This window comes from Leiobunum rupestre, chromosome 3 (genome assembly GCF_980474605.1).
Source record: "Leiobunum rupestre chromosome 3, qqLeiRupe1.1.hap1, whole genome shotgun sequence".
Classification (NCBI taxonomy): Eukaryota; Metazoa; Arthropoda; class Arachnida; order Opiliones; family Sclerosomatidae; genus Leiobunum; species Leiobunum rupestre.
Genome location: NC_143386.1, coordinates 7,595,019 through 7,610,024, shown reverse-complemented (window position 1 = coordinate 7,610,024; position 15,006 = coordinate 7,595,019). Strand labels below are relative to the sequence as shown.

The following is a 15,006-nucleotide window of genomic DNA, read 5'->3' as shown; positions in this document are numbered from 1 at the left end:
CACTCATCAAAAACATTGTTCAGTTTTCATACATTAAAAAATACTTTAATTAAGTCGATTATAACAGATCGGGAATAAATTACAACTGGAATAACAGAGACCATGAATTTATTTAAATAAATCATTTAAATAAATCCACGGAAAATTAGCTGTGCAGGGAGCTGTGCGTAACAAAGGCTATGGAACTAGTTTCATATTTCTACCACCAGGTTTAATAGAAGTTTGGCGTAATTGGAGCTAGTTACGTTATAAACAAGTCGTAACGGTTATTAGCACACGATTTTTTCATAAATGCTTCGCAACTTCAAAATGTACTAAGCTAAGAAATGGGTCACCTAAAATAGAATTTACTATTTTGAAATTTTTTTCTTATCTTTGATAATAGTATCAAGTCATGAGGGTGACTAAATTGACAAATATTTTGAAAATTTTAGCTTATGCTTTTAAAAATAAATCAGAGTAAATTAAAATTATCTTTCAATGTTAAAATCTCAGTTCAAGGTTTTTTTTAAATTAAGTACCACTAGTTACGTAAAATCAAAAGTTCATTTACATCTGGTAAAATCAAAATAAAAGTTTGTAAAAACGCGATTTTGTATATGTTTTATAACATATAAGATATCACTAAGTTCGTGGGTAAAATACAGGTGCTTTGATGCGAATTAGGACGAAGTAGGAGCCGAGGGATAAATCCTTTTGAGACCAGGTCGTCGGTAATCTACTTTCGGCTGTAAGTCCTTGCTGAAAAGTACTTCGTTGATGGAATGAAGTACCCCATCTTGGGACACGATGTCGTGGTTGCCGATTCGTACGCCATTAACCGAGTAATGATCTATTAAAAAAAGGTTAAGTTACGATTTTTCTGATAAAATAATTTCAAAGATTATCTTCCAAATATTATCAAAAGCGTATAATATATTAGGAGATAATTATCGATATATACTTTTGGCAAAATATAATTATCGAATACCTTTATCGTGCTTGATATCAAGCTTGATATCTGGGCTAATGGCAGTGTAGGTGATACCACTATCAGGTACCCATGATGAGAAGTGAGCGCCTGGTACGATGTGTTTCAGCAAGAGGGTCCTCAGGGCTTCTTTGTCGAAACTTAACCATTCGAGGGTTCTTCGTGGTAATTTGGCAAAAGCGGCGTCACTTGGGGCATACACGGTATGCAATCCTTGGGCTGTTGAAAATGAAATTAGTATCGCTCGTTCTCTTATACACTCTTTTTAGAAACGTTTACTGGGCGCCGCCATTATCGTACAGACAACTAACGAGCAAGCCCTCTACCCCAGAAATTTCATCCCCCCAAAACCAGTTTTTTCATCACCCTCCCCGTACTCTGTAAGGTAATGGCGGTCGATTGGGAAGGCGCGTTTAAGAGTCTATAGAACGTTGAGTAAAGACAATTACCTAATACGTCGTCAAAGAGGCCAGATTCCTTAACCAGGGCGTGGAAACGCGTTAATGTGCTAATTCCTTGTAAAGTTTCGGCCATGTTCTTGGATGGTACGGGGTAAAGAACGTTGTCGATGACGTGAATCATTCCATTGGAGGCTTTTTGAGATGGCTTAGTAATTGGGAATCCGTTGACGTAATAGTTCTGTATTTAGTGGCGATTTGTATAAGTAAAGCTTTTTTCTTAAATAAGTATAGCCAATAACCTTACCGATCCGTATCGGTTGAAAAATACTCTCATCTTTGGTTCTTGGGTTTGGTAGAAACCTACATCGCCTTCTAATTGTTGACCTTCAAGTTCGTCGCCCTTAATCGGATGTACTCCTTCGATGATGTGGTACTGCAGTACTTTCTTCAGGAAGGCTTTGTCTCGGGTGAGACGGTAGTAAACGTGAACGGGCAGCCGAGAGAAAGCTTGGTCCGATGGCGCGAAGATTGTAATTTGTCCTATAGTGTTATAATTAGAAATTAAAGCTTAAATAATGCTTCAAACTGCGAAATTAAGAATAATTGTTTACCTTTGCTGGAAAAAACGTCGCCCATATCAGCTCGGTTGATCAATTCGAGAAATCTCTTCAGATCCAAGTTTTGGCACAAATCGCGCATGGCCGGAAACTGATCTTGTCCTCCGATTGGTGCAACTTTATCGGTTGGGTTAGGACCCAAAGGTTGTTGAGGTTTTTCCGGAATCAAGGGTCTATAACCGACTCCTTCTCCGCTTGGACCAAAGGGTTTCTCGGAGTCTAATTGACCACCAGGACCAGTTGGTTCATCGGGCACTATTGGTTCGCCGTCCGGAACTGGAAAAACCTTTTCTGGGACGTCTTCGTGTCCTTGAGATATTTTATCGTCTTTTGGCACATCGTACTTTGAATCATGTCCTTCGGGCCCTCCTGGGATGACGTCCTTTCTTTGTACTTGTACATCATGATGATCGGATTCAGTCTTGATTGGGTGATCTGGTTGTACTGGTTTAGTTTGGTCTCCCGTAGGAATAGGCTTCAAGTGTCTGATGGGGTTGATTGAGTCTTTCCCATCGGAATGGACTGGTCTTACTGGGTTGATTGGGCGGTTATCTTCTCCACGCACCGGAACTTCAGAGTGTCCAGGATATTTATCTCCAGTTTCAACTGGTCCCCCTGGGCCGAGTGGGCGTTTATCATCTGGACGCACAGGTCCATTGGGGTTGTTTGGATATTTCTGATCTGGCCGCACCGGTACATCAGGGTTGTGTGGATATTTTTGATCTGGCCGCACCGGTACATCAGGGTTGTGTGGATATTTTTGATCTGGCCGCACCGGTACATCAGGGTTGTGTGGATATTTTTGATCTGGCCGCACCGGTACATCAGGGTTGTGTGGATATTTTTGATCTGGCCGCACCGGTACATCAGGGTTGTGTGGATATTTTTGATCTGGCCGCACCGGTACATCAGGGTTGTGTGGATATTTCTGATCTGGCCGCACCGGTACATCAGGGTTGTGTAGATATTTTTGATCTGGGTTTACAGGTACATTAGGATTGCTTGGATATTTTTGATCTGGGTTTACAGGTTCATTAGGATTGCTTGGATATTTTTGACCTGGGTGCACGGGTCCTCCAGAATTGTGTGGAAATGTATCTTCGTCAGTGGGAATGGGCCTGTCAAAAGGGTACTTATCTATTGGAGTATCAGGGTCTATTGGATATATAACCTGACCGGAATGTCCATCAGGCACTGAGGAATCTTTGCCTTGTTCGATTGGTGTGAACTGACCTTTGGGCTCCTCCTTATGGTCACGAGTGGGTGGTTTCTGGATTTCGATTTTGGGTTTGTGGTTGTGATGTCCATCATCGTGAACGGATGGAATATCATCTTTATCTTGACTCAAAGGCTGCTCTGGAGTAAATTCTTGGTCAATTGGTTTCTTGGGATTTTCAGTAACGAAATCGGTTTTATCCTTCCCGTCGTAGTAAGCTGGTTTAATATTCCCAGAACCTGGTCCCTGGGAAGGAATAGGATTGCTAACGTGAGAGTCTGGACGGTAGTTGGGAGATTCCTTCGGCTTATCATCGTGATACACGGGCATCTGATCCTTCGAAACGCCGACATGGGAAGCGTCATCGATGACTGGTTTGAAGGAATCCGAAGCGGGTCCTTCTGGCGTGATTTGGGGCTTCAAATGTGCCTCTCCACCGGCTCCACCGCCTGAATGTCCCTCCCTATCTTGGCTTACGAAACCATCAATGGGCGTCCTTGGTACATCGTCAAAGTCCTTCTGTTGTATTTGTACGTCGAATCCTCTGGCGGTGCTCTGTCCTCTACTATTGCCATAAACGCCGTGATAACCTCCGACCCCGCCTCCCGTGCCCAAACCGGGCTTCCTCGCTGGCCACTTCTCAGAGGCAGGCCGTTGTTCAACCCATCTGCCATCCTTATCCACGGGATGCCCACCAACGCACACCGCGACTAACAACAAAGCGCTCAATTTTATAATAGCCATGGCCGACGAGATACTAGCGCTCCGTCTGTGACTCGAGAGCACACTGTTTTCACTCGATACAGGCTGCCCGTTTTTATATATAACGTTTCCCAAATCATTTACGTTCTCGGAATTAAGTACGTAAGAGCTGGTTGCGCGCCTCTACTAACTCTTTATTTTTCGCCGGTAGAGGGGGGGGGGGGGACTGGGTTGATGGACTTACGCGCGAAACGGGGCTCACCAAGCTTACGGGGGAAGGTAAGCCATCGTAAACCAAGAGGTGAAACCGACGCCTCCGATTCTATCTACAATACAGGCTTTTTGAGCTTTTTTTAAAGGAAAAGATGTAATTTCCATATTTTCAAGGTCGCGTTGTGTAACTTTCTTCATCCAGGAATCCATCGTTGAAAAACGGTTCGGTTGAACTTAATTATTTCGAATCGCCAACGGGCCACTCCGGTAGTTGTCTGGAGGGAAGATGATACCGTCCAGTCTGCGTCATTCCGACCTTTCGGGATCCAAATCGTTTTTCTAAGTACAAGTGACATCACTAGTTTTTGTCGCCAAGGAAGGGTATACTTTTATAACATAAACTGGAGATTCTAGTTCGCGTTGTTACGTCGTTACCCTCCCGTGATTTTTACAGTTTTGGGGGATACGAATCCATAGCGTGCCATTTGGTTCGCTCGCGAGTTCGCATTGCTTAAAACCTGAACACACGACTCATTATCCCGATAGCAACAACGTTAAACGCGTACGAACGAGACTCAACCAAACGAGTAGTGTTTTCTACGGGTAAAAACCTTCCTTATAATATCCGACTTTATAATAACCCAGGAAATACCGGGAGATTTTTCCACGGTAGTTTTATTAAATGTCTCGTCCGGTTATTCAATGTTAAGGGCGACGCGAATTGTCAGAAATAAACATCATATTTATTTTTTATTTGTATAATTTATGCAATTACCGATTCAAAATGGTTCATGATATACCATTCCGTAGCGGTTTTTGAGTAAATACGTTCAATTAACTAAATTGGACTTTCTTAAACTTTCAAAAATAGTTAACTTTCAACTGATGGTTTTCCCGAAAGGCTATTGCTCCTAATAAAATGGCTGGCGGGCTTTGGCTACACCCTAAGACTATCTTTTTTATAAAATGGAAACCACAATGACCTTGGTTCGACTCTACTATAGAATTAGTGTGTCATTTGGAAGTGAAAACGCCGTTTTAACTCATCAATAACATCGTTAAAAAGTTGAAAACAACCACCCCTAAAGCGACTCTAAGCGAATAAAAGTAATACCATAAGTAAATGAAAACAACCACCCCTAAAGCGACTCTAAGCGAATAAAAGTAATACCATAAGTAAATAATAACGTTAAGGATGACACTTGCAATTTTCCCAGTACTTATTTTTCTACAAATAGTTTGTTTCGTCACAGGCTATATAAATTGTAAGCCCTCCGCGAATCGTGACTAGTCTTTAGAATTTCAACTTAATTTCAAAAGTTTTCAAAGTTAAAATAGTGTTTTTTTTCAATAATATTTACTTTAACAAAATAATAATAAATTATAGAACCGAAACGTAAATTTGACAATTAGAAGCACTCAATTTTAACGACAATATTAGTTTTAAATTTGAGTTATAATTGCGTTTTGTCTCGGATATACGCCATAACATTCATTTCGTGGTGTGTCATACTTAATCTTACTATGTTACTTATGGTACTACGAGCTTTTAGGCTAATGACATTTCTTTAGTTCGATAAAATCGGGCCCCTGATGGTAAAAAAAAAGATAAAAGTGGGGTTTATTTAGTATTATTTAAACCTATTAACATAGATCCATAGTGATATTAATGTTTGTATTAAAAATAACACTGTTTCGATAGTCAAGTTATGTAGCTCTATTAAAGTGTACCTCAAGATGCTTTGAAACTATCACAAAGTTAGCATAGACTTTTCTATATTCGTAACGTCGAATACTTAGTGGCGTAGCGAGAATATTTAGTGCCCGGGGCAAAACAATATTAGGTATTATAATATAAAATATATATTATCAATATTAATATTATATATAGATTACAAATAAAACCACTATTGCTACTGTGCAATAGTGGTTTTATTTATTTCTTTTAAGTCTTAAATGTACAGGACAGTTCTGCAATATTTGTTATATATATATTAGATATTATAATCTAAAATATAAATTTACAATATTAATTTTATATATATTAGGTATAAAATATATATATTGAAATGAAATGAAATGAAAATCTTTATTTATAGTGTACAGCAACATTACTAATTGTACCAACACGGGATTGAATAATGTACAAAAACATATGGTTATAGCAATAACAGTTTGACAGAGTATATTAATAATATTAATATTTAATATATGTATTATGTATTATAATATAAAATATATATTAATAATATTAATATTTAATATATATATTAGGTATTATAATATAAAATATATATTAATAATATTAATATTTAATATATGTATTAGGTATTATAATATAAAATATATAATATATGTATTAGGTATTATAATATAAAATATATAATATATGTATTAGGTATTATAATATAAAATATATAATATATGTATTAGGTATTATAATATAAAATATATAATATATGTATTAGGTATTATAATATAAAATATATAATATATGTATTAGGTATTATAATATAAAATATATAATATATGTATTAGGTATTATAATATAAAATATATAATATATGTATTAGGTATTATAATATAAAATATATAATATATGTATTAGGTATTATAATATAAAATATATAATATATGTATTAGGTATTATAATATAAAATATATAATATATGTATTAGGTATTATAATATAAAATATATAATATATGTATTAGGTATTATAATATAAAATATATAATATATGTATTAGGTATTATAATATAAAATATATAATATATTAAATGTTACCATATAAAATATATAATATATTAATTGTTACCATATAAATATATAATATTAAATATTAGCATATAAAATATATTAAATATTAAATATGAGCATATAAAATATATTAAATATTAAATATTAGCATATAAAATATATTAAATATTAAATATGAGCATATAAAATATATTAAATATTAAATATTAGCATATAAAATATATTAAATATTAAATATGAGCATATAAAATATATTAAATATTAAATATTAGCATATAAAATATATAATATATTAAATATTAGCATATAAAATATATAATATATTAAATATTAGCATTTAAAATATATAATATATCAAATATTAGTATATAAAATATATAATGTATTAAATATTAGCATATAAAATATATAATATATCAAATATTAGCATATAAAATATATAATATATCAAATATTAGCATATAAAATATATAATGTATTAAATACCATTATTATATAACATAATTAAGCACTTCTTTAACGTTTCATTTGATAAATAATACGATTTCAAACGTACGCTTTCCCAAATGGTATTCGTAATCATATTTACACGAAAACGTTTTACAATCGTAAGTTTACAGCGAATTTTTCAATTATTGAAACCTTCATTTTTAGTTTTGTTATTTTCTGTGTATTCCATTCAGTGTGAAGGCGTAGGCGAGTTATTGCGAAAAGCCATTACAAACATTATTCTAGGAAAACAACCAGAAGCCAGCAGGTAAGCCCAAAAGTCTCGTATCAAATCACGACTTGCAGTAGATTTTGGCAACGTTACGTGCGTAAACCCAAACTCTACATCACGAAATATTCGGAGAAAAATCAGGAAGATTACTAGGCTGCCACCTAGCCTTCGTTTATTTGCCCTTGAAATACGTAAACCCTACCGTTTCGTCGGCTTTAATAGTATTGCCGAGTTAAATTGACCCTATTTTTGATAGAGAAGTTGTTTTTAATGATTATTACTTGACAGTGTACGGAAAAGGGCGTCATAATGATAAGTCTACGTCGTAGATTTAACCGTCTATCAATATTTCCTAGTACTATCAAGTTAATTGCGAAAAGAGAGATATGCCAGGGATGACAGACGTTACAGATTAATTAAGCGAACACGGATTTGAGGTTTTTAGAATAATGGACCAAGGTAAAAACCCGGAGCACTTTCATCGCTTTTTTCGGAGAAGCTAGCCAAAGATTTTGACAGTTTCTTTATAAGATTAAATAAATTGTTAATGGCTTAAACCTTTAAACTAACAATGCAAGCGTTCGCTAACTCTTTCTTCGGTGGGTTTTTCGTCGCGTATGACCATATGTATCACATTACTTGTAAGTATGCAATCACTTAAAAATTGTGGTAACCAGGTTCCGATTTTTGTATTTACCAATGTTTAAATATTGTATTAATGTAGCGTATATGATTTTTAAATGCACTTAATGACCCTACAAAAATATGTAAATGTAAATTAATGTTTGGTTTTTTGTAGCGACAACTGCTGTGTAACCACTTGTTGGTTTCTTGTAAATCGTTTTATTGTACAAAAAAACAACCACTCTATTATATTACGTCATTTCCAACTTTATAGATGGCAAACCAATTTTGAAATAGAGCACAATTCTTCGCTATATATATATTTTGCTTCCATGGTAACAATTATAAGAATTTCCAGTCCACAAATTAAATGTTCCGTTTGAAACAAGGTTTCATTGAAATATTTTCTATGGAAATATTTTGCAGAGGCATACTTATAAGTGAGTATGTTACATATGGGCACACGTGATGGTTCGCAATTTTCATTGGTCAAAAATAATATCACCATCCTCAGTAATTTTTAGCGTTAGCCTTAATCTAACCTAAATTAACCTTAAAAGAAGTACGAACTTCCATATTTCAGGTGGATCAACGAATTTCGCTTTCTGCCACCAGGTTTAACAGAAACTAGAGGTGATAGGCCCTAGTTACGTTGAAATTAAGTCGTAACACGTGGCAGCAGACGATGTTGTTCCAAGTTAGTTCTTACTCCCTTTAAACAAAACACTAGTGTTGTAAGTCGGAAAATTTTCCGGAAAATGACCGACAACTCTTCCGTGTTTTTCCGAAAAAAAATAACTAAGTTTTCATTCCATGATTAGTCTAATATTTTGTTTGCAAATTTAAATGAAGAGGCATTTTCTCCTAATTTTTTCGAATCTGAAAGTAAAACTAAACCTCTAGACTAGCTTAAACTGATTAACAATGCAACACTATTGATGTTTTGTAGTATGTTTACTGATACACTTTATATCATAAGCCTATCAACCCTAAGTTTGAAACGCGCATAGCGCCCTTTGTACCACCACTGGACGGGCGAAAAAGAAGAAATCAGGCGATAGTATCGGCCCCTGGTAGAGGTAAATTGAAGCTTCTTCCTCCCCCCTTTCTATCTCTACGCACCTCTCTCTTACTAAAGCAGCTGGCATCATGCATGGCGAGACGCGTTACGTTTCTCTTTTCCGCCACCGGGTGGATTTAGCGCTGTACTTTCGACAGTCGTTAGCTTGAACCAACACTGCCTTTCGATTCAAACTTAGGATTGATAGGCTTACGTTTAGTTGAAAAAAATTAAAAACCCTTAAAAAGTAATTTATGTTTCAATTTTTTATTTTTCCGATTTGCGGAAAATCTTCTGGAAATTTTCCCGCATTTTATTTTTCCGGAAAATTAAAAACACTACAAAACACTATTTTAAACTAGGCCTAATCATCGATTCCAGAATTTCAAGATGACGTAATCCGCGACCAATAAAACTGGGAACCGTGGCTACGTATTTCCGGTTCTTTTGGTCTTCACTCGATGAGATTTAGACAGAAGTATATGATTTACCTTTTAGACAGAAATTTCCATCTTCATATACTGCTAAGCGATTTTCAACATTATATAGCGAGTTTCTTAAACAATTACATCCGAAAAATACAGTTTATAAATAAGTACATAACCCTACGAAGTGTAAATTTTACATTTCGCAAAGAGCGTCCATCGGAATAGGACTCAAAGCTTTAATGCATACTTATGTCATAAAATAACTATTATAAACTTATGGATTTAGTGACTGTTTTTTTCAATTATGTTTAGATTTAAGAACCCTCAAAGCAGCTTCTGATGTAAACGCTAAGACCCTTTACAATTAACTAAAACGCCAAAATTTTATTAATATTAAATGGTAGTTCGTTGTTTGGCCGATAGATGGAAGTACTCAGTGATCCTGGATTGGGAAACGGACAATAATAATGGGAATTAAATAAAAGCGTAAGAATAATAAAGGATAAAATACAAATAGCTTGTACCAAATAGATCTTAGAGTAAAAAATGATGGTTTTTTAATGTTTTCTTTACCTTTTTTGTTGTATTTTGTAGTACCAATATGTGCTTTCTGGATTTCTACACACAAGCCGGTGTTTCGGATGTGGATGTTAAATAAATAAAATAAATAATAGTTCATTGTATCGCCAATAGATGACGCTACTGATTCGTTATCGGGTAAAACCGGGTAAAACGGACATTTGCTGCCCATAAATTTGAAAAGATCTTACGTAGGATCTGCAGTTAAGCGGGAAAATTTGAAAACTCTAATTTTTGCAAGAGTCGCGCAGAGAAATACTTACGAAATGGATTTACAGAAATGTTTTCTGGTAAATGTTTGAAAAATTCTTAACTTTCGCCTTTGGGGTAGAAATTTTTAATATCCTTGGTACTTAAATAATTATTTACACAAGCATCAAAAAAATGTTTCATATTATCACATATCCATAGAAATGAATGGAACAAAGTCTGGAGTTGCCATCATTGATACGAAAAACGTTATAGGGGTTTGAAGGAATTTGAGCCACCATTTTACAACATGGCGTACCCATCCCTTGCGGTAAATCGCGAGGCAACACGTGAAAGAGCGTACCGAAATCTATTAGTCACCAAAAAAACAAAATTTGATTAATTAGTTGGCTATGCCCATATGCCCATTTTTGGCTAAACTAAATATATAAATATTAGTTAAATCTGACAATTATTTAATTTTGGTAAAAAAATTAACTCTTTCAAACGCTTTGTTTATATGAATTCTTGTTCATCAAATGGTGCTAAATTCGTTCTAAAACTATTGTTAATGTTTTCAATAGTGCAATAAGTATCCGATGTATTTGTCATACGTTATAATAGAAGTAAATAATACACATATTACAAGATAATTATAATACTTTCTATACTACTGCTATTCCTTAAACGTTTTTTTTTAGAATCGTATAAATATTTAAATAAACAAGTTTCAATTTGAAATATATACCTTCGCAGTCTCCTGCTGTTTTTTCTAAATACATTTCGGAAGGAAAAATAGTGCGGCACCAAATACGCCGTATTATAACTATTACACCGGGAAATTATATTTAATAAATAAGTACATTTTCATATTCCTAAGCAGTTTACATTTTAAAATATATAAATTTGGAACCGTTATGTGCTGTATTATTAGTTACAATCAAATATATAGAGTAATTTATTAACCGGCCAATAACTTAATATCCATAGGACAATACGTCCCAGATGCTTCATCCAATTGGAAAAAAAGCATGCCAGCATGGTGGCCATATTCAAAGGTAATGGAGTGAAAAGTAGCGGCGCCCGGATTTTTGGGCTGGTAGGCCAACCATTTGGAGGCCCCCCCACCACAATTTTTTCAAATGCGTCCACGTGTATTATTTAATTTTTTTTAAGCAAGTGGTGCAATTTTTGGGTAAAATGGGTACGCGACGAACAAATTAGAACTAAACATTACTAAAAACAGAGTGTGTGTTGATCCTTTTTTGTCTACCGATAACACTTAACAAATGAGTGGTCATTTACTTATTTCTACGACTGAATTCCAGTCTATCAATTTACATTAATTCCTTCGGTACTTCGCATGTACATCCCTTACATCAGAACTTACAACTTTACGAAAATGAATGTACACGAAGTAAAGTAGGTTTAAGAACCATTTATTTCTAAAGATAAAATTAATTTGGATTGTACAGTAGCGCTCGCTAAAAATTAAAACTAAAAAATTAACTACTGTCAAAGAAAAGTTACTCGTACCTTTGAAAGGAATATAAACAGCAGTGTCGTTAAGCGAATCACTCGCATTGAATATTGAAAAATTAATAAATAAATAAAATATTTCGCAAACAAATTAAGGAATTTTCTGATATTAAATAATTTGGAGACCCATATATTAAATTTTGGAGGCCCCTTAAGACGCCGTTTGGAGGCCCCTACCAAAATTTTAAGTAGGCCCAGGCCTACCCCGGCCTGTTACTGGCGCAGCTACTGGTAGTGACTTCATGATGCCAAGTCCCTATTTAATATTCTGTTACATCAGTAATGATATGTGTTAAATTATCTTGACGTACAATGATTACGCATACATTATTATTAGTATTTTTTCCGCTTAAGGTCATTGGGTTGTTTCCTAAAGAAAATTTGGTAGGAATCAAATATCACCAAAAGTGACATACAGGGTGTAACGGATAGGAGTACCGAAACTTTTATATTGTATTCTATGAGACCCTAAGAGTTTAAAATGACATATTAACCATGGTTCTGAAAAGCCCCGTTTCAAAGTTACGAGCTCTCAAAAATCGGCCTAAAAACATCGAAATCAACGCAAATGTGAAATCTTTATTCTTCCTTGACCCCAATTGTTTTCATAAATTTATCGGTTGTTTTTTAGCGATAGAGTGATAAACAGATTGTCAAATATCAAAAGATCATCAAGAGATCGTTCAGAATTATGCACCGCCAGATTTTGAACTTACTAAATTTAGGCTGGAAAGATTGACTAATTATTAGATCTTTCAAGTTAATGATAACATCAGCTAAGCCCTAATAGTGATTGGTACGAAAAAACCAAGGATTCAATAATAAAAACAAAACAAAATTATTAACACCAACTGTTCAAAATGGCCACTTTGGGCTCTAATACACAAACGACAACGTCGTAAAAATGATTGACGAACGTTACTTCAATTTGAAACTATACGTTTAAATTTTCGGCTTTAAAAAAAACGGTTTGTTGTGTAAAGTTTCAGTTACTTACAATTTTCGACGATGAGCCAAGTACCAGTACTCGTCAAGTTGGAAGGCAGCTGGTCGTAAATCATGTCATGGTGTGGAGAATTCTACACGAGCATCGTTATCACCTTTACCACCTTCGAAAAGTCCAAGTCTTAAACGAAGCCGACTATCCTCACCGTATCAACTTCTGCCAGTGGTTTGTGAACAGTGCACAGGATGATCCACAGTTCCCAAGTATACCATCCTAGCACGCGATGAGGACAGTGTATCCCGAGACGATATTCTCAATTTGCACAACAACCACCAGTGGAGTCAAAACAACCCTCACTGAGCTGTTGGCGCATCGCACCATAGAAATTCAGTCTCAGCATCTGGTGGGGCATTCTTGGAGACCATTTAGTGGGACCCTACTTCCTTCCACCGGCTAAATGGAGATTCATACCTAGAATTTCTTCAACGAGCCTTACCAGTGCTGCTGGAGGACGTTCCGTTAGCGACTAGACAGCGAATGCCACCGAATTTAATCAATCTAATCACGATTTAATCAATCTAATCACGATTTAATCAATCTAATCACGATTTAATCAATCTAATCACGATTTAATCAATCTAATCACGATTTAATCAATCTAATCACGATTTAATCAATCTAATCACGATTTAATCAATCTAATCACGATTTAATCAATCTAATCACGATTTAATCAATCTAATCATGATTTAATCAATCTAACCACGATTTAATCAATCTAATCACGATTTAATCAATCTAATCACGATTTAATCAATCTAATCACGATTTAATCAATCTAATCACGATTTAATCAATCTAATCACGATTTAATCAATCTAATCACGATTTAATCAATCTAATCACGATTTAATCAATCTAATCACGATTTAATCAATCTAATCACGATTTAATCAATCTAATCACGATTTAATCAATCTAATCACGATTTAATCAATCTAATCACGATTTAATCAATCTAATCACGATTTAATCAATCTAAGCACGATTTAATCAATCTAATCACGATTTAAACAATCTAAGCACGATTTAATCAATCTAATCACGATTTAAACAATCTAATCACGATTTAATCAATCTAAGCACGATTTAATCAATCTAATCACGATTTAAACAATCTAATCACGATTTAATCAATCTAATCACGATTTAATCAATCTAAGCACGGTTTAATCAATCTAATCAGATTTAATAATTTTAATCAGATTTAATCATTTTAATCAGATTTAAGCATTTTAATCAGATTTAATCATTCTGATTCTCGTTCTAATTTCTAATCACGATTTAATCATACTAATCACGATTTAGTCATTTAATCATGATTAAATCAGATTTAAAAATTCTAATTATTTATTAAACGTGATAATCGTGATGAAATTGAATTTAATCAAAATAATCACGATTAAATCCGATTTAATCTTTCGACGAGTGCCGGGGTGCGTCGTTAATCAAGGAAGTGACCAGCCCCTCGAGTAAAACACACATTTCAAAAACGCACTTTTGGTAATTATGTCACTTTTGCGAATACCTAACTAATTGTTGATTTTATAAAATGTCTTTACGCTTGGCCAACTTGTTGAAATGTTGCCCTGGAATAGTTCAGCCAATGCCTAAGAATGAGTTCATAAACTCTTTAGGGGGAGAGAAAACGGATCCACAGCTGAAGCGGGCAGGCAACATTTCAACAAGATGGCCAAGGTTATTTTATAAAAAGAACTATTGAAACGATATTAGGTAGTCCTTAAATCACGTAAAAAAATAGTTCACTGTGAAAGAGGCTTTTATCAGACCAAGATAAAACACTGTACAATTATTTTCAAATGGGGAGGCTGCCTTCTTCAAAGTGTTTTAAAAATATGACTACCAACGAAAGACGAACTTTATTCGAATTAAGGAATTGCAGTTATCCCTTAAATAGCGTCATATATGACTAAGAAATTTAAACCTAGGACCGGATTCTCACACCGTTTCCCCAAAATGGC

At 34.5% G+C, this 15,006-nt stretch overlaps 1 protein-coding gene across 1 annotated transcript; it reads right to left on the bottom strand.

Annotated features, from left to right (window-relative positions):
- Position 1: 1 nt before the first annotated feature.
- LOC149949247 (uncharacterized) lies at positions 2 to 4,379 on the bottom strand. The gene is made up of 5 exons (XM_090167694.1): positions 1,983 to 4,379; positions 1,676 to 1,911; positions 1,420 to 1,609; positions 971 to 1,189; positions 2 to 832 (listed from the first exon to the last, which is right to left on the bottom strand). Exons 1-5 carry the CDS (start codon positions 3,946 to 3,948, stop codon positions 663 to 665), a joined length of 2,781 nt encoding a protein of 926 aa, XP_090023820.1. The 5' UTR covers positions 3,949 to 4,379; the 3' UTR covers positions 2 to 662.
- Positions 4,380 to 15,006: the final 10,627 nt, after the last annotated feature.

What these genes read in the sequence shown, in the direction of transcription:
- LOC149949247 (XM_090167694.1), bottom strand. Translation starts at nt 3,948, where the DNA reads ATGGCTATTATAAAATTGAGCGCTTTGTTGTTAGTCGCGGTGTGCGTT. An exon ending in CGACGTTTTTTCCAGCAAAG is followed by an intron (nt 1,912 to 1,982) that starts GTAAACAATTAT and finishes ATAACACTATAG; the next exon opens with GACAAATTACAATCTTCGCG. An exon ending in TGATATCAAGCACGATAAAG is followed by an intron (nt 833 to 970) that starts GTATTCGATAAT and finishes TTTTTTTAATAG; the next exon opens with ATCATTACTCGGTTAATGGC.